The 21,240-nt window shown below is 41.2% G+C and overlaps 1 protein-coding gene across 1 annotated transcript in view; it reads right to left on the bottom strand.

The window, feature by feature from the left end:
- Positions 1 to 21,240, bottom strand: part of LOC149471212 (uncharacterized) — a 140,708-nt gene that overhangs the window by 73,395 nt on the left and 46,073 nt on the right. The window contains exons 3-5 of the mRNA XM_089694238.1: positions 19,151 to 19,248; positions 11,122 to 11,196; positions 4,153 to 4,219 (exon numbers count right to left, since the gene is read on the bottom strand). Of these exons, the coding sequence (XP_089550364.1) occupies positions 4,153 to 4,219; positions 11,122 to 11,196; positions 19,151 to 19,248 (240 nt within the window). The remainder of the gene's footprint in view (positions 1 to 4,152; positions 4,220 to 11,121; positions 11,197 to 19,150; positions 19,249 to 21,240) is intronic.

Raw genomic sequence — 21,240 nt, forward strand, 5'->3', positions numbered from 1 at the left:
CACCGTTAACCCCTTACAGGCTGCAAACCGCTGTAGCTGATCCCGTAGATCACTATGGGTTGTAAAATCAGCTAACCCCGTATATGATGAACCCATACGGGATTAACTGATCTTGCAACCCGTAGTGATCCGTGGGATCAGCTTTAGCGGTTTGCAGCCTGTAAGGGGTTAACTGTGGCAGCTCTGTGCTAAAGTCGGAGATCGTCTTCTTCGGCCTGAAACTGGCACATGCGCAGTTGCTTCAGGGGACACATATCTTCACGGGATACTCATTTTACCACTACACCGGCACCGCTCCTTCCTCTCTGGAGGGGTGACACCACGTGTTACCGCACCGGGTGACACCAACCCTAGGAACGCCTCTGATTTATAGGCATTCCTATGGAGGAGGTATAGCAGAGAACTATAGCCACCACTCTTGCTATAAGGTTTTCATTGCAAAATATAACAGTAAAATTAAGAATCATAACACTGCCATGGGGCAAAACACACACTAGTGAAGATTTACTAAAACTGGAGTGTGCAAAATCTGATGCAGCTCTGCACAGAAACCAATCAGCTTCCAGGTTTTATTGCCAAAGCTTAATTGAACAAGCTGAAGTTGGAAGTTGGTTGGCTACCATGCACAGCTGCAGCAGATTCTGAGTGCTCCAGTTTTAGTATATCCCCCCCATTGTCTGAAGTGGTTTAGCATTAGCTAATCCCCAATTATGTGTCCAGTGCAGACTGGGGAGACATGCACTTCCAGGAACTGTGTACAACAGCACCACAGGTTTGCAGCAGGTGACTGAAGATAAAGCGATGGAGTGGAAGGTGGCACCTGAGGGAACATGCGGGCACTCACAATACAAATAAACAGTCAGTGCTGGTGGGGCTGTGACAGCTCTAGACTCTGGGGTGATCTGGAGAACAGTGCTGCCAATAACTACACGGTACTGTGTGATCTACCAATAGCTGCTTCTAAACATACACAGCCTCAAACGATAGGTTACAGCCTCACAGTACACAATGATCTTTTGCTTTTATGAAAGAATGACCAATGCTGTGGGGCTATGTCATACACAATAATGCAGCTGATTGCCAATTCATAAATGTGAAAGAACATAGATCGTACAGACCAAAAGAGCTGAGTGATCATTTATTATTCTATATGAACAGGCAGCACTGTCATGGCAGCCCTAGTTGTTTATTCTTTATAATAAAAGAACATTCAGCTTAGAGAGAGGGTGGGGTCTCAGTGCTGGCTTTACCTCCCCCCCACTGGAATGCCCATAAATTGGGCTTCCGACTGGGGTGGAGCTAGAACCATCATAGTATAAAAAAGTTTTCTCTCCACAACATGGCCACCTATCAGAATTGAACAAGGTGCTATATGCATTTGATCACCTTTGGGGGATAAAAAAAAGGCTTAAAAAAGGTTAAAGTTCTCCTTTAAGGGCATGTTTCAAAGTGAGAGGTAATCTCCCTTGTTTTGGGGAAACTCTAACTTTTTGGAATTCCTATCACTTTCTTTGTCGTTGACAGTGGTCACCAGTACAAATAGAAGAGCAAATTTTTCCAGTGAGGTCACAGAGCAATTCAAATTTGTGCAAAGGGTCTAACTCTTCCCTACTCTATCCAAAAAACAATTTAAAAAGGTTTTGCCTAGAGATTCACTTTCATTTTATGTCTATATCTACCTGGAGGTCAGCTATAAACTGCCTTACACACTATTGGGTGTTTGTAACAATAAAGAGTTAAAGAGTGATATGTACTCCTTTGATAAATCAGATCATAAATATGTTCTAACTAATATGTACTGTACATGTTTGTGAAAAAAAACTGCACATCCTTTTGGATATATCTAGCATTCAGTACAGCAGCTTTGTCCACTCACTGAACAGTTTCTATATCACAGATGTCAAACTGGCGGCCCTCCAGCTGTTGCAAAACTATAAGTCCCATCATGCCTCTGCCTTTGGGAGTCATGCTTGTAACTGTCAATCTTGCAATGCTCATGGGACTTGTAGTTTGGCAATAACTGTAGGACCACCAGTTTGACACCCGTGTTCTATATCAAATGTAATTAACAAACTTTTCTGGACAAAACTGGCTCAGCTGTCAACACATATCTTTTTCTTCAGGTTTTTTTTTCCTTCAGTGCTTCCTGAAACTATTCTAAAGTGGCCATGCAAGTACAATTGTACTTTGTACTAACATGTAGCTCTATGTTAGAGAGGCATGACTTACATTTATTTAACATGCACCTGTGCTTTGAAAACCAGTATTACTAAAGATGGGTACACAAGGGCCAAAAATCAGCAGTGAACAGTTTGGCAAAAAACGGATGACTTTCGTGCCGTGTGTATTGCTACATGACGACAGAAGCTAGTCTCACAACCAGCTTCTGTCGAACGAGCATGCTGGAATACCGGCATCTGATCGGTGCTCACAGCCAATGGCTGCGAGCGCTGATCAGTGTGTCCTGGTGAAACACCAGCTCAGTAGGGGAGATCACCACACTAACATCTCATAGTTAGTATAGTGACCGTTTTTTTTCCTTCAGTCCACTCGGTTGAACAAAAAAAAATCTTTATGTGAGCACCTAGCGTAAGACTGCTTTTATACAGCAGCTACCTACAGAGTAACATTTATCTATTCAAGTGGTTTTATACAGTATATCCCCAGCTGGATTATATAGGGTGGGTATTTTCCCATTATCAATCCAGACAGCATTAGTGACCACTGACATTATAAAGTGCTTCTAATCTGAATGCAAAAAGGGTTTTTTTTGTTACTCACATAAACATGAACACATAAAGCCTGAGCAAGTCATTTGTATGCCTGTCGAGCAGACAGGGTGATTATGGACAGAAAATGTCATGCTTATTAAAGAATATCTAAACCCAAAAACTAAAATGTAATATATTTCAGTTTACGAATCTTTAGATGTAAATAAATGTGACAAATCTCCTGCGCTCCTACATAAAAACTAATACCTACTAACAAAGGTAAAGCTGCCACATAGAGTCATATACCCATAGACAAAAAATAGAAATAAAAAACAAATAATGCAGCGCTACTACCATAAAAATCCTTCACACATAGATGAATATGTGAAACAGTGCAAAAATAGGGACACAAATTATAAATGCAAAATTATTGTGCATTTATGTTATTTGTGTCACTATTTTTACACTGTTTCACATATTCATCTATGTGTGAAGGATTTTTATGGTAGTAGCGCTGCATTATTTGTTTTTTATTAATCTTTAGATGTGATGGCTGCATTAAGTTTTCAAGCTTTTTTCCTTTATTATCACCTGGTGATCCTACCAGTAACACCCTTGCAGGCCCTTAGATGACAATGGCACTTGACCTTCTGTGTCAGGAGAACAGAAACACAAGAAGACTAAGGAACTACATTCCTTTCTTATTGTTAATAACATAGACTTTGTCCATAGACAGACATGGTTCTGCAGCCCTCAGAGATCAGTGTATTTGATAACAGTTAACAGAGCCAGTTATCAGTTCACTGGAATTCTGTACATTTTTAAACTATGAAACAGATAACAAAACACTTTCAATCATACTGTAAAGTTAACAAACCAAAAGCCAAAAAGAGTGCAAAAAGAGTATGGCATGCAGAGCTTTTTTCAGAGCAGCACGGTGCAACACAATTCACCATGCTAGGACCAAGAGAGGTTACTGAAATGTCACTTTGTGAAATTTTAAATAAAGTTTATACAAAAAAAGATAACCATTATGATGAGCCAGAATCAGTGCATCTGCACTGTTCCTACCAGCGCATGCCAGCAGCCACACATTCAGCCTGACTACTGGTGCGAATGAGCTATAACCTTAGTCAGCCCTGGGGATCACGTGCTGTCCATCAGTAACTAAAAACATGGAAATTACAGACTTCATAAAGACCTGAAAAAACTGGGGTAATGCTTTATGAGTTTTATGTTTGCTTACATTAAAAATGATTGATTTGAAATTTTTTAAATCCAGGTGATTCCTAATGCCTGGATGAGAGCCATGACAATTGTGTACAACAACCATTAAGCCATTTTGAGTGGGTTGTTAGCACGGTTGGAGAGGTTGAATTCAGACCAGTAGAGTCCCATAAAATTAATATATACTTTATTTAACACATTGACACGACTTTACCTTATTACTCTGAAAACAATTCTTGAAATCCTCAAAAGAAATGCTAGAATGCCCAGACAGATTTAATCTGTAACAATTAAAGTACTTTCATTATTATGTGAAACAGACTTGAACAATGTAAATCTATACCTACTCATTTATATACAAAATAGATTATTTGCTGAATACATAAACCTAGTCATGAAAGAGAAGGCCATGTTAATTCCTCTTGTTATAGAGAATTTTCTCATGAGCATAATGTTAATTTAAATGCCTTTAAAAATATAATTTTTTTATTGCAAAACACTAAATTGTCAAATACATTTAACATCAATTCCCACATTTCAATCCTCTTTGAGAAAATCATGATAAAGTAGGCCCCAGGCTGAAATTGTCTTCTAAACCCAACACTTCTGAGAATGTCAATCTCTTAGTCCTTTGCTCCACTGAGTGGCTCCTCTCACCAACCTTCATGTCATAACAGGACACACTACTGACATTGGGTTGCTGGGAGGAACCACTCAGTCAATTGGGGGAGGAAGGGGAGTTCCAGAAGACACCCTTGACAGCATCAATTTTAGAAGATAATTTCAGATTTTTCATCAATGGGGTGACATTCAATGGTTTGGGTAACTTGATTTTCTCAACATGGTCATTAGTGTCTTGCAGAATGGGAAAGAAAAGTACAAAGTGCAAACCTCATGCTTTCTATAACCTGTAGCCAGAGCTGTATTTACCACAATGGCACTTGTAGACCTGTCAAAAAGAAGGATTCAAACAGACAACAAAAAATGCCTCTAAATACCCTTAAAAAAAGTATATCAAATGCTTTGCACTCATAGTGTAAAAGGATAGGTAAAATAAGCAGATTATTCAAAATAAAAATAAGAATGGTGACATACACCATCAGATCCAATCTGATTAATCTCAGAGAAATGCACAATACTATACAATATAGTGCTATATATCTAACACTACCTAAGAGATCAGATGCAGCCAACCAAAATAACAGTTGGTATATTCATGTGAAAAATCTTGTGCTCGTGTGACACTTAGCCAAATATAGTTCTTAGGCAAAAAAGGTAGATCTTTTCCCATCAAAGGGTTTATGATGTGCTACTCCAATTTTGTAATCTATGTTATCACCTGCCCTAGTGGCCTCACTTATGTTGCTAGGACTATCAGATATTTGCGAGTCAGGTTTGGTGAACATAGAAGGAACAATGAGAAGTGCCTCACTAAATTTAGTGTCTCGCCCTTTAATAAAAAAGAATCCACTCTGGCTGAAGTGGTCACTATTCAATCTGTTTCCCCTTGTCTTCCAGATGAAGATAGATTCAAAAAGTACTGTTCTCAAGAGACTTACTGGATCTTCCCGTTAGACAATCTGTCCCCTGGTGGGCTAAAGGCGGAATTGGATGTACATACCATCCTCTAGTTTTGGGGCATTCACATTTTATTCTCTGTATTCCTCTCATCTTATATCTATAAGTGTGGGGACACAAGAGGGCTTTTATATGTACAAGTGTGTCTCTACACACAAGTCTGCATACAATTGATTCATGTGTTGAGGTTTACATGTGCATAAAGTGAGCATATTCTCCTTATAGGTGTATTCTTTTACCTTTGGGTATTTCTGTCATGCAGAGCATGTATATATTGGTGCCAACACTCCTTTTTATGAGATATAGGCATATTTATACACACTAGCCTGTAAGCAAGTTGGGGACTGCCTATTAAGTTAGGTACTGCCCCAGGCTGGGTTGGGAAAGGGCTAAATCCATTACTCCCAATGTGTGGGCTTTTTGGGGCTTCTGCTGGCCCACCTGTGATATAAATTGGGGGAAAGCTAAGGTTCAGAGGCCCACGTGTGCTCCAGTGTGCTGCTGCTGTTCTCATTACATCCCAGGACAAGGAGAAGCAGTCTCTACTACCTTCTATACCAAGGATCCCGGGGTGCCACTAACTATGGACTCTGCCACTATGGACTAATGCCTGAAAGGTATGCCTGGGCTATTTATCAGTTAGTCAGGGTTAGGAAAAATGAACCATTTGCACTTTTATCACGGTTGCACTACAGTTGATCAGTAAAGACTGTCAAATGTTCCCTTGAACCTGGTCTGAAAGTATTCAAAGGAGTACATACTGGGGCCTGGAAAGCTTGGAAATGTGTATGAAGTATATTACATTACAGTGTCAACTCAGCATGTAAGGAGAAGAGAACAAGGTAGTTACTAAAGCTGGACATAGATGGTTTGAATCAATTCAAACCATCTATGGACAGGTTGATAGTACAATTTATTTTGTTGTACAATTTATTTTATGTACTTATATAGCACCGTCCATTTACGCAGTGCTTTACTGTACATATATATTGTACATTCACATCAGTCCCTAACCCTCAAGGGGCGTACAATCTAAGGTCCCTAACTCACATTCATACATACACATACTAGGGACAATTTAGACAGGAGCCAATTAACCTACCAGCATGTTTTTGGAGTGTGGGAGGAAACCGGAGTACCCGGAGGAAACCCACGCAGGCACAGGGAGAACATGCAAACTCCAGGCAGGTGGTGCCATGGTTGGGAATCGAACAAACGACCCTTGTACTGCCAGGCGGAAGTGCTAACCATTTAGCCACTGTGCTGCCCATATTGGTACAACCTGCCTGTACCTGACAGCAAAAATGACTGTGTTCTCCAGGCAGGGAAATCTTCCCCCTGTACCTCTCTGCAGGAAGAACACAATAGCTCCATGGGAGGGATTCCCCCATCAACACTGACTGTGTTGATGGGGAAATTGAGTTATTTCTTTCCTGCAACCTATGGTTGCAGGAAAGAAAAATGCATAGTCTATGGCCAGCTTAAGGGTAACCAAGTACATGTGCATTACACATGGCAATCTAGGGTACCTGGATGAAGAGAGGTGTTCTCGAGGGGGTCGCTGCTTTGGTTCAATGGTGCATTTCCCACAGCAACCAGGAACAACCTAGCTGAATGGTATGGGAGCGAAGGAGTTAACAGAGGACTGGCATGAGATCTGCGTTCTGTATCCAGGGGGATCTCATTCTATTACTGGGAGTGAGGTAACCGCGGTACGCTGGCTGTTGGAGGCGGCGAGGCTCAGCCTACCACTGTTAATGCAACAAGTAGAAGTCACGGTGTATAGAGCGATGGGACACCACCGAACACACAACTCCCCTTTATTACTATACACTGTGAAAGCTCACCTCTGAGTCAGGAGAGCCTTAATGTTAGACTGTGCACATGACTGCAGGTCTCGCCTAGTGAACTATAGACTCTATTGGGTTTATTTACTAAAGCTGGTTCAATCAGTCTTGTGCACTTCTGCATAGAAACCAATCAGCTTCCAGGTTACATTGCTAAAGGTTAATTGAACAAGCTGAGGTTAGAAGCTGATTGGCTACCATGCACAGGTACACCAGATTCTGAGTGAACCTACCTTAGTAAATAAACCTCTATGTGTTCTGCTACTGTTAATCAGACCGTTGCCATAATTATGACATGTTCAGTGCATGCTTTGTTCTTAAATGTTCTATTAAGGTGATGTAAAGTTATTTAATGTTTTATGGTGGTTGTAACTGGATGGCTTGCGAAAAATAGGGATCATGTGTAAGCAGGTTGGGGACTCCTTAATAAGTTAGGAACTGGCCAAGGCTGAGGGGTTGGTTTGCTGCTCCCGGAGTGTGGGCATTTTGGGACTTCAAGCAACCCAGCAGTAATATAAATTGGAAGTAGGATTAGGGACAGGGGCACATGTGTGCTCCGGTCTGCTGCTGTTTAGTGGGTCTCTCGTTAGGTTTCCATCCTGTCAGCGAGAGAGCGGCAGTTCTGATCAGCATAGAAGGCAGCACAAGCAGCGCCTATTACAGTTAGAGCCACTGACTCACGCCCTGCCTGAGAGCAGTGGGTTGTTGGACTAACCTTTTATGTGACACAGTTGAGGATGGTTTCACTGCTGTTGCGGTGTGGGAAATTCCACTTGTATATATTTTATGTGGTTTACATAATAAATGTTTTTATATACTTCACTATGAGAGCTCTCCTGTGCCATTGTTCTACTATTCTTTTTCACTTGTAGGCCTGGCCCAGGGTGGCAATGTAAGGGTAGAAAGCTACATCAAGCCTTAAAATGTTGTAATAAAATGCAACAACTGTCCATTTATTTTATTTTCCTCTTGTAGTCAGTTGTGGACACTTGTGTCTAAATTCAAAAGGAGAACTACAGAAGGAAGGGCTTGGCAAGTGTCAAAAGACGAAGGGTGGAGCTTGTATAAACAGTTTCATTATTCAAGTGTGGCAAAGGCAGCTTAGTGTTCAAATATGGGGCGGCCTGTAGCACCCACCTTTCACCAACTGAACTAAACTGAATTGTGTTTACCATGGGTTACTGCAAACATCATTATACCAATATTTTTAATAAAAAAGGTTTAGCTCTCTGCATGCTTAAGTTTACATAGTATTCTTTCCACATGGTGTCACCCCTCCAGAAAAGAAGGAGCGGTGCCGGTGTAGCGGTAAAATGAGTATCCCATAAAGATGCTGTATGTGTCCCCTGAAGCAACTGCGCATGTGCTGGTTTCAGGCCGAAGATGCCGATCTCCGACTTTAGCACAGAGCTGCCACAGTTAACCCCTTACAGGCTGCAAACCGCTGAAGCTGATCCCGCCTTTCACTATGGGTTGCAAGATCAGGTAACTCCATATAGGTTGAACCTATACGGGGTTAACTGATCTTGCAACCCAAAGTGAAACATGCGTAGTTGCTTCAGGGGATACATATCTTCATGGGTTACTCATTGCACTGCTGTCACTGTGCTGGGAATCTGGGATCACCCCAATAACTGGCCAGGACTTTCACAGAGCCCAGATGTAAGGGAATTCCCGTGAGATGGCTGGCGAATAGATGTACACATGTGCACAGAAATGCTCGATCGTGCACGTGCACACGCACAGCGAAGATGGGCGCCAGGCGGACTATTTAAAGGGTGCCTCTGCCTGTGCTGAGTGCTGACTGGTCTTCAGCTGTTCCCCGTTTCCTGCTCGTTTCCTGTGTATTTTCCTTGTTGCTGACCCGGCTTGTTCCTGACCTGACACTGATTACTCTCCTGCTTGATACTCGTTCTTGACCTTGGCTCTGCTCTTGACTTTGGCTTGCTTATGATTTGGTACCTCGCTGTCTTGCCGTTGATAACCCCGGCTATTCCTATGACATTGCTCCTGTCTCCCATCCCAGCTTCCTGTCTTACTCTGGTGCACACCTGCCGACCTACCATACCAGCTCTGCATATCGCTACTGTTCCTGAATTGGAGGTTCATCAGTCTTTTAAGGACTCCAGCTGCAAGTGCTGCAAACAACATCTGCTGGCACTCTTGTCCCCCTGGTCCCTAGACACCCTCTGTTCCACTTCCAGTGGGGTCAGGGCTAGTGACACAAGTGAGGCCAACCTTGTCATTTCAGTCTCCAATCAGGTACGTGACACCAGAAGCTCTGCTGGCATCTTACTCCTGCACCCCCTGTGATGGTGTCACCCGGTGCGGCCCGCACCCCCCTAGGGACACCACTGCTAACAAGACATGATCAAAGGTCAGCTATGAATATTAATATTATTATTATTACACAGGATTTATATTTCGCCAACAGTTTCTGCAGCTCTTTACATCATGGGGCAAACAGTACAATTACAATACAAATTAATACAGGAGGATTCAGTGGGCCCTGCTCATTAGAGCTTACAATCTAAGAGTCTATAAACAGTTTATAAACAGTTTAGTGTTTTAATCATTTATTTTGAGACCTTCTGGCTCTTTGCTTTACAGCATAACCCAACCTTGACTTACTTTACTATAGCCATAGTAAATAAATTATTTTTAACATGCTATTAAATTGCTGCAGGTGGACAGAATGACAATAAATATCACTTTTTTCATCAATAATTCATGGAGTTAAGTTCTCGTTCCTTTCTACCAAGTGCTTATTTAGCCTCACAGTGCAGCCGAGAGCACTGAACATTTTCAGTATCTGTCCTATCAAGTAACAGCAGCAGTATCATTGTGTCAGGTATATAGATTGGAGCTTTGTGCCTGTTGTCATTAGCAGCTGCTGAGTGAGGCAGATCAGCACCATTATAAACTGCAGGAATACATGCAAACCAAGAAATTATTAAACTAGTTTATTAACTTAAAGGGTAACTCCACTTTCATGGAAAAAAATGGCAAAAAAAGAAAGCATATACAATTGCGTATTGTAGTTGAATGTTATTAAAAATTACCTTTCCTTTTCAGTCTGTAGCCTTGTAATTTTCTGCAGAATGCAATGCAATATGGCAACCTGGAGGTGTTCCGTAGTACAGAACACCACCCCAGAAATGTCATTTTCTGCTTGTGTGACTGGCTTACTGAATTTTCCAGGAGTCTGCACTAAGATACAAGTCAGATTTTGGGTATCTCCTGCAACAAATATGTCATTTTTGGTGAGATACTCCCAAAGGGAAATTACATTTTAAGGGATGCAGCCTCTGCCACTTTCCTCATTAGGGCCCTGCGAATGCACCATTCACATTCATTTTGCACAGGGACACAGACAAACAAACAGCTTTTTCTTCAGAATAACAGAAGGTAGGAATCTGCAACAAAGTTTGATAAAAAATCCTTGCAATATACATAAGATCACCCAGAGGGGAATTTGTTTCTCAAAAAAAATTGGAGTTACTCTTTAATAATATATATACATTTAATTAAATAATATTAATATATTAGACTAAACAGAAAAAAACAGATGTAAGCCCAACCTTTTTTTTTCAATCAAACAATTTGCATAGTCAAAATTGTTGGATGACTAGGAAGTTCCTAAATGCCTAAATCATATACTGAATAATTTGAATAAAGGTCAGATATAAATAAATGTAGATACAAATTGATGCAGATATAAATAAATGTAGACTTTTGTTTCTATAATAATGTAATACCTGCTGAGTAGGTTGTTGATTTGCTGGGTAGTTAAAAACCCACAGATATTCCAAAGAACTCTTGTCAGTGCTTCCCTATAAATAATAAAACATGATACAGTCACTAATGCTTTATACATATTGATTTCACAGTACTGCAATGTAGTTTGTCACAATTATATATGCAAATGTATATTTTGTATCATTTATTTTATTAAGGCAACAATGTGATTGCTATTGCGTGTTTTGTGTAAAAGATGACCACTTATCCTTCTGTAATGTTGGAAATAATACTTTAAGTCGTTTAACCCTTTCACGCCTAAAGGTAAAACAAATATTAAAGCCTAATACAATTTTCCAACTTTGACATGTGTTAGCAAAACTAAATATCATCACAACTACTTTGTGTATCCAGGTGGATTATACCTTAATTTTTTTCAGGACAAATTGGGCTTTTATTTGGTGGTAAATGGTAATGGATATCTCCGGATTTTTTTTATTATCAAAGGAAAACTGACCAAAAATAGTAAAAAAAACACCAGTTTTTTTTAAAATTAGTTCTATATTTCTTTCTACTACCATAACCAACCACCAAAGAACAACCCCAAAAAAATTCTCCTGTTCCTGACGATTGCAGTGATACCATATATGTGTATGTTAGTTGTAGTTTGTACAAAAACGGCCCAAAAACAATAGTGCGCATTTTGCCTTTTTTTTTTTTTATCCTACCATTAACTGACACTGATACTAATTTAAAAATGAGAAAAAATAAATAAATCCTGACAAAAAATAAAAATACTGACCCTGACTGAAACATTAACCCTGGCTCTGACCTAGATCAATTTTGGATCTAGGTATTTTTTAAATTTTCTTTCTTTCCTTCCTTCCACACTTTTTTAACGCTCTAAAAGGACAGAGAGAGATACAACACATCTCTCTCCTCCATTCAAAGAGAGAAAACAAGGGGGGGTGGGCTTCACAGTGACTGATCACTGTGATATCCAACCAGTGGCTTTCATAGCGATCACGTGACCTGGATTCGTGAGTTCTAACAAGCGGGATGGTTTTTGTGCTGGGAGCACCGTGTGGCATACTCCCAACCCAAAGAGAGGTATGCAAATTAGCAGCCCCACAGAAAAAAGCCCAGTCCAGTGGGGCCGCTAACTTGCGTATGCTCAGCACCAAGGAATTAAATACTTAGTTTTCCATCTCAACTAATTGTTTAGTTGTACAGCACCTTTACAGATGATCTGAAATAATCACAGAACAAGAAAGTGCATCTCTTTTGAGAGAGAATAACTACAGTCTACAGAAAAAGTGATAAATTAAATATAAAACCGCTCACAAAGTTATAACACGTTGTAGAGAAATCAGCAACAGAAAACAGACACAATTCTATTTTCTTGCTGTCTGCTATGGTGATAAAGGGCAAGTTGTGTTAATATGCCTATTCTCCAATTACTTTTGTGGACACAAATCTACATTCTCAACAAACCCATGAGAAAGCAGATATGGGCTCTCTATTTTTATTTTGGCCACAGATGCACCACAATGAATCATTATGGATTTCATCCTTGGAGAACAGATTAAACAGTCAGTGATAAATATAAATTATTTTTCTGAGGTAACCCTGTCACTAGTTGGCAGGAGATAGAGCAGAATAAGTATGTGAAGGTACTCATTGATCCAGGTCATGGTATATCTAGTAGTAGTTAGTCACAATCAACTGTACTTTTTCGGTCAGACAATGTACTTATAAAGTGTTTCCTTGTTGGTGTCCCCATGGCACTGAGGTTTAGATTGAAGATGTTTCGGAGCTTGCCCAAGCCACTTCTTCATTTCTATTCAGTGTCAAGAAGATACCCCACAATTTATAGTAGAATACCCATGTAAAATATGAAGAGGAATACTTAATGTTCCAGTTGGCAGCATGGGAAATCTTTGCAGTATTAACACAGTAATTGTGTGGGGTTGGCAAAGAAAAGCACAGCACATATCAGGAGTTGCAGTGTCTGAAATATTTGGGGGTGTTAGATAGCTTTTTGGTTCCTCCTCTTGACCCCTACATCAGTATCAAAAACAATAGTGATGTAGGGTTTGGCAGGAGAATCCAAAGTGCATGGAGTGGGTGGACATGTGCGGTTCATTTAGTTTCAAAATGAATTTCAGATGAATTTTTTTCGTAGTTCAGAGATTCTGATGTATCAGAATTCTGAATTACAAAAATAACAAATTTAAATGAATCCAAAATAACTAAATGAAATTCAGCTGAAATTCGATTTGAAAACAAATTTGAATTTGAATACAAGTTCGAATTCGAAAACAAAATCGAACAAACATTCGAAAACAAATTTAAAGTGGAGCTCCACCCAAAAGGGGAAGTTAAGGATTGGCACCTTTGGGGATGGGGGGGGAGGGGTACCCAAAATTGACAGGTACCCGCTCCCACTTCTGCTGTGATCGCCTAAGTCGATCGGAAGCGGAAGGTGTCTTCCCCCCCTCCCTCCCCGTAGTCTTCTGGGACATGTGACAGGTCCAAGAAGACTACGGGACCATTCACAATGTGCAGCGCTACTAGTGCATGCACAGTGAGCACCCGGCTGTGAAGCCGCAAACTGTCACAGCCGGGCGCCCACATTGAAGATGTTGACGCCGGGAACACAAGACACAGGGCGGCTGGTGAAACAGGCTGGGGAGAGGACACCGCGGGATCGAGGGACAGGTGAGTGGCTGTTTTTTTTTATTTTTCTTTCTGCCCCTTCAAATTTTTCTATCACTGCTGTCGAAAATGAAAATAGATTTGACCCCACTACTGATTAGAAAATCAAACAAATATACTGATTTTGAAAAGATTTAAATTGAATTTGAAATTCAGTTTTTTTCCCCCTGATTTAACCTGTCCATACAACAAACACTTTACTCCTGCGCTAGGAAAGGACTCAGTAGACCCAATAGGAATGTTCTGGAATTTTCTGGAGTATGCACTGCTTGCTGCCCTCAACAGACCGGGGTGGTCCAAATACACTGGATACAAATGGAGAAACAGAAAAAGGGTGCACCGACCTAGTGCATTATCGTTTAAAATAATTTATTGAAGAAACAAAATAGGTATCATACTCACAATGGACACTAGACACTAGAGTGGGTCTGAGGAAGAGGTTGTGTCCTCGAAATGCATTAGCCAGTTGGTCATCCAGGGTTCCAATTCAGATGTTGTTTGGATCATACATCTTGTTCAGTTTGACATGCCTGTGTTACTATGTCCATTGTGAGTATGATACCTATTTTGTTTCTTCAATAAATTATTTTAAACAATAATGCACTAGGTTGGTGCGCCTTTTTAACCTGTCCATACACGTGTAGATTTTCGGCCAAGAATATTTGTCAGAAAAGTCATACGAAAATTCTTTGCACATCCGAATGTTGTTCAAAAACTGTCCTTTTAACATTCAATTTTAAAATGAATGTAATTTCTGAACAATAACCACATACACTGGCTGTAGGTGGCCCCATGTCATCCCCTCCCCTTCCCTTCCCTTCCCCCTCTCCTCGGATCTCCTGCCTGCCATGTGAAGAGCCCACCCGGATGATTCCTGCTGCTGCTCCCCGATCTGCTCTCCAGGATGGACTTCAGTCAGGCCGGTCTGTTCAGAAAAAAGTAGAATCTGCATGAGCTGGCAATCAATGAAATGCCAGTCCGCCGGAGCCTCAAGGTACAGCATGACATAATCCACCTGATACTGATTGCACCCCGTGACATCAACCCCTGATCAAGGGCGCCCCAAAAAACACTGCTGCAGGCCACCTGTGATGTCACACACAGTTCTGAAGATATGTATGCCATTCCACCAGCAGATGATGTCACCTACTGATTCCATGCCATCATCATTATCCTAATCATTATCCCCCTGTACCTGGCATCGTACTCCTTAACATCATCATCCTCATCTTCCCTCTACCTGGCATCCTGCCCCTTATCATTCTCATCTTCATCCCCCTGTCCCTGGCATCCTACCCCTTGTCATCATCATCATCCTCATCTAAATCCACCCTCTACCTGGCATCCTACCCCCTGTCATCATTCTGATCTTCCCTCCCTCCCTGTATCCCAACTGCCAGCTTCCTACCACCCCACCACTGTCATCCTCATTCTCATCTTCATCTCCCTCTACACCACTGCCAGCTTCATAGCTACATACCCCTGTCATCATCATCCTCATTTTCATCCCCCTGTACTGCATTGCCAGCCTTCTATCACCCTACTCCCTGTTATCATCTTCATCCCACCTGGTACCCCACTGTCAGCTTCTTACCATCCAACCCCTTGTCATCACCCCATACCCCATTGCTAGCTTCTTACCACCCTACCCCCTGTCATCATCGGCCACATCTCTCCTGGTACCCTACTGCTAGTTTTCTACCACCTTACCTCCTATCATCATCATTTTTATCACTCCTATACTCCACTGCTGGCATCCTAACACCCTAGCCCTTATCATCATCATCCTCATCCCTCCTGTACCCCACCTTTGGTATCCTATCACAGTACCTCCTGTCTTCATCATCATCCTCATTTCACCTGTATTCCATTACTGGCATCCTATCACCCTACTCCCCTCTCACTATAGTGGAGATATGATCTCAGCTTCCCACCCCAAAGCTGCATCCTGCCATTCAACCAACTGCACCCCAACAGCGGCACACCACAATACTGACCTGCCCCCCAACTATCAGTGACAGTGGCATTAACTGCCATCTAACTGCCATCTTGGTATTCCAGTGGGGGTATGGGGGCTGGTTATGTATTGGGGGGTCTCGCATTACAGTGGGGTATATATATAGAAGTATAATTATGACTCCCAAAAAGTTACAGTGGCCTCCCTGAATGATTTATTATTATTATTGTTATCAGTTCTGTATATTTTTCTCATTACATGAAATCACTTCTCCATCAGTGAGCAGTAATGATGTGCAGTAACCTCTACCAACCAATGGGTGAGAGGTAATGATGTGCTGTAACCTCTATCAACCAATCCATGAGCACTAATGATGTGCAGTATTCTCTACCAACCAGTTACAGAGCGGTGATGATGTGCAGTAACCGTTAGCAACCTGTCAGTGAGCCGTAAGGATGTGCAGTAACCTTCAGCAACCAATCTGTAAACCTGGACCAATCGGTGGGTGTTCTTTATGTTCACATTATTTATTTTAGATATGTCTATGTGTGTGTTTGTTTATTGGGATGTTGGGGTGGAGAGAAAAATTGCATGAGCGGGTAGTGGGCCCATGTAAATGTTTACCCAGGGTCCGAATAATAATAAAGATGTCCCTGAGAGCGAGTAATGGGAGAAGAGGAAATCAAGGTCTCTGGGGCCAAAATGGGCTGCTGTCAATGACTGTGGAGAAGTAGAAATGAAACATGTTGAGAAATTTGAAGATGCCAGGAAGTGGGAGAAGTGCATACTCCAGTGAAAAATTCCACAGATGGGGTGAAGCATCCACGTCCTGTGAACTTGGAAACTTGATTTGGTCCAGCAAGCTGTGACACTTGGTGTTGAGCTTGGTGGCCATAAGATGAATGTCTGTAATTTCCATGTACTGCGAATCCGACCATTTTGTAATTCAAAGACCATCCATGAAGTTAAGCTGAGCAGAGCCAGAGGAGTGTGTGGGTAAGCGCGTAGAAAACAAAAGCTTGTCTCCCTGTCGGGGAATCAAACCCCAGTCTCCTGCATGAAAGGCTGGAATACCCATCACTATACTAATGAGGACAACTTGGTGCAGACTACCTGCTCCTGGCAAAAGTACTTATGGCTGCACATATTCTCTTTCAATAGAGCTCTCTGCCTCCTCAGTTTGCCTTGCAGTTGGCTAGCCCTGTACAGCTGGACAACACCCTTATAATAGGCCATGTGCACTTCATCCACCTTATCAGTGGCGTCTGCTATCACTGGCCTTTCTGCCAGTAATACACAACTTGATTTGCCATGCTCAAATGAATGGTGGCTCTACAAAGAAGGTCACACTGAGATTTGCACTCGGATTGCTGCATTCAAAGTCCAGAGTGCTGACCTTTATACCATGGAACCTCTGGGCGAGGATGCTTTCTGGCTTTTCTTCTTTGTTCATATGCCTGTAGCTAACGCTCAATCCCCTTTAACCCCCATAGGACTAACTCTTCTATAATCTTTTCCCTACACCACCTATCAGCACTCTTGACCAATGAAGGGGCAGGAACTTAGATGCTGCCATACAAAGGCATCAGGAAAGCAAAATGTACAGAAAATCATTTCATCCTTTTCCTGGTGCATTCACGGCAGAAGTAGACATGGGATGTCCGAAGCAGCAAGACAGGGATGGGCGTCACAACAATCGATTGATCTAGTGGTAATAGCTATATGGAAGATGGCTTGGAATGTGAGGTTCAGTAGTAAACAGTTTGCCACTGGGTGAAACTGGGAACCAGAGGGAGCTTCCAGCACCAAAGACAGGTCCCAACTGGGAAAAGGGAATGTTCTTTGTGGGATAAATTCTTATGAAGGCCTTAACAAATAGGATGACTGGAAATGATTAGAGAAGGGGAGGCACAATGACTTCCCATTAGGGTTGAGAGTGCAGAAACTGGTATCTTAATAGATTTTAACCAAAGACCAACTCTAGAACTTGTTGCATACCAGGGGGAGAGAGGGTCAAAAAGACCCTCCCCAAGGCCAAACCAATGAATCTGCTGCATACTCTGCTGTATGTTGGCCTGGTCGTGGGCTTTTAGTGGGCATTAACCTCCCTAGCGGTCAGATTATGTTCATATATCTGTGCTCAAAGCGGGACATTTTTTTGCATGGAAATATGTATTTTTTTTATTGTAGGCCTGTAATTTTTAGGAATAGCTCATTAAAATCTGTCCGCACAAGAGTCTAGTAAACATCCCTGGTATGTTACAATTTGAAACACGAAATCATAAATTATAATTTAATAAATAATCATAAAATATAATAATTAATAATAATAAATTTAATTCAATAATATAATCAAACCAAAAACACTGAAATTTTAAATTGAGCGCAAAGTTCGCACATCACTGAGCAAAGTCGCAAAATCGTTTTCAGTGTCTGATGACAAATTTCCCTTATGAATCATTATCACTCAATTCTGCAAGTGGTTCTGATTTACTATCGCTGTTCTCTAGCTGGTCTAATAGCGCTTTTGACCTAAAGGGCGCTTTTTGGACGCCATGGACGTTTCTCAGTTTCCAGGCAGAAAGAACAGTAAAAATGCAGGCAGGGCACAGGACAAAGCAGTAGGGACAAAATGTATGTGAAATGGTTTGATACAGTAATGTTTTACTATGTGATTTTAGTGTATTTAGTGAATGTCACTTTTTGACATTTTCAAATTTCCCGCTGTTCCGTCCCCCGTACGTCCCGACGCTCGCAGGGGACGGAACCCAGATGACAGATGCCGGCATCCGCCGGAGGACATTGCCGGGGACACTGCAGGAGGGACATCGCGGGAGCGCAGGACAAGGTAAGTGATCGAGGGATCCCGGAGCAGTGCCGCATGGTATTCCCGAGTGTAGCTCGGGGTTACCGCTTGTGGTACTGAAACCTTACCCTGAGCTACACTTGGGAATACCGCCAGGGAGGTTAATGGTCTGTGAAGAGCACACTGGGCTCACTAGCCTATGCCTTTAAAACCTGATCCACTGGCCCTCCCCTGACATTGGCTCCCTCAAGGCGCTGGAGAGTTTTCACTTCTGTCTGCTTTGAGTATGAGCTTAGTCCTCACCCCTAGAAAAACGAGCTGCTGATCCATGCAGTGAGGGCACAATCCTACTGCATGGTAAAAAAAAAATTAACTGGAGTTCTGCTTTATTATTTTGCTAAAAAAGCATAGTAAATGCAATATTTATCTATGTTAGGTGGCTTACATTACTGTTTGTTTTCAACATCAATAAACAAAAAAATTTGTTTTCAAGAAAATATTAATGGTACTATGATTAGAAATATATTTGTACAATAAAGAATGAATAGAAATTGCTATTATTTATTACCTGGATATTGTCCCTTGTCCCTTCGGATCATTATTCCGAAACATTTGGGAAATGTAGGTGTGAGAATTAGTTAGCTTCTCCCTAATTATGGAAATGATCTATGGAAAAAAATGTACAAGTAAATGATCCATATTCATGACAATAGAGAAGATTACGTGCACACTAACCTCAATCAACAAGGCACACCAAATAATATTTATACTGCCTTTTATTGTTGCTAAATGTGTTGTTTTTTTTTTTTCTTGGCATGCCCTATTGTTTGTGGCACACCTGAGGGTTCACTCCGGAGCCAGACTATGTGCATCTATAGACACACACAGTGCGGCTCAGGCCTGCTCTCTGCTCACAGGATTTGACTGAAAGAAACAGTAGCCAATGTCCTTGTGAGGAGAGGAAGAGACAAGCTCAGGTAAGTGTTTGGGGGGGAATAGTTAGTGGGGTGTTTTTTATCTTAAAACAAGGAATGTGTTAAGATAAAAAAAAAACAAGGCTTTAGAACTACTTTAAGTATATTAAAAACCTGTTAATGAGCTTGTCACCACTAGGACTGTGGAAAGGTTTCAAAAGCAAACACCTAAACTATTTAAAGGTTAGAAAAATGTCTAGCTTCGAAAAACTTGCCTTGTCTATTTAATATGTGCATGTGAAACTCAAATGAAACACTGAGGCCACATTATATCTCCTGAGGACACCTACTTAATTCAAGAAAAAAGATTATAGCACTTTGATAATTAATATTATTGTAATAATACAGCAGTTTATGAAAGAAAGGGCCCATTTAACATTTTCTGAAGTATTCGCCTTCACAATGTAGATAAGGTCAATGTGAAGAAGTATCAAGTGGTCATTTATCTCAAGAACTGTACAAAGGACAAGGTGGCACCAAATGCATGTAGAGATATTTTTGCTATTATGACAGAAAAGAGTTCTATAGGTAAGAATAGGTATTGAAAGATATAAAGAAAACAAAACCTCAGCGCCCAGGACTCTCCTATTAACCATACAAATCCCCGTGAGATGCTGCTGTGCACAGGTACAAAAAACCAAAAAACTTTTATCAATGAAAACCAGCGCAAACCCACATAATCAATTGCATTACTCAACTTAGAAAACCACTTTGTGTTAATAAAAATATATATAATAAATTATATATAAATAAATTAATATAAAAATATTAAATTCATAAGTCCAGTGACTAAAAATCAAGTGACAAAAAAATCAAAAAATCCCAAAAAATATATATTTAACAGTCCCGTGACAAAAAAATCAAATAAATTATAATTTTCATTGGATTCTTCCGTGTTTATGATCCCTTCACCATCCACCAGTGCAGAAATCAACATTAACCGCACTCACCAGATAGTAGTGAGTCACACGCCTTTCAGGAATATTAAGGGCTCCTGGACCCCCTTTACTTTTTGTGAGACCTCCAAATGCTGTTTCTGCTTACTCCTCTCACCGAATCCCCCAAGGAAAATCAGGAAGAAGAAAAGACCATAGCGTGATACCGTAGTAATTTCTCCTCAAAGTAATCTCTCCAGACCACTCACATTCTTTTGCGGGATATAACCCACCTTTTATTCAAAACAACAATAATTTTCTTCCAAAGTGATCCACTTTTCAAGTACACCGACTTTTTAAGAGACCCCACAGCCTCGTATGCAGCAGGATGGCAGACCTCAGCTACAGACTCATCTGCTAAGCTAAGATGGCCCCTTGGAACGCACCGCTCGGCGTGCGCTCCACTCACCGGAAATGACGTCAGACGACGGAACAGGCAACCGGAAGTGCGTCAACGCGTTTCGCCCCACCCACAGGGCGTTATCAAGACGCTCATTTCCACTTCCAAGCCGCTTATAAAGCATTGGGAGATCCCTCCCACTAATTAATCTGGACACAAAACCTGGACATAAACATGTCCATCACCGCCATCCATCTGCATACCCATGTGGGGTCCCTTTACAACAAAAACCATTACAATAAATACATTGATTAAAAAACATAATACCTAATACCTAATTTTAACCTTAAGTCTTCAACCCCAACCATGAGGGTAGAGACAAATAAAAATAAATATACATAAAAATAAA

The sequence above is a fragment of the Staurois parvus genome, unplaced genomic scaffold, assembly GCF_062004578.1.
Source record: "Staurois parvus isolate SC_StPar_1 unplaced genomic scaffold, SC_StPar_1.0 ptg000025l, whole genome shotgun sequence".
NCBI lineage: Eukaryota > Metazoa > Chordata > Amphibia > Anura > Ranidae > Staurois > Staurois parvus.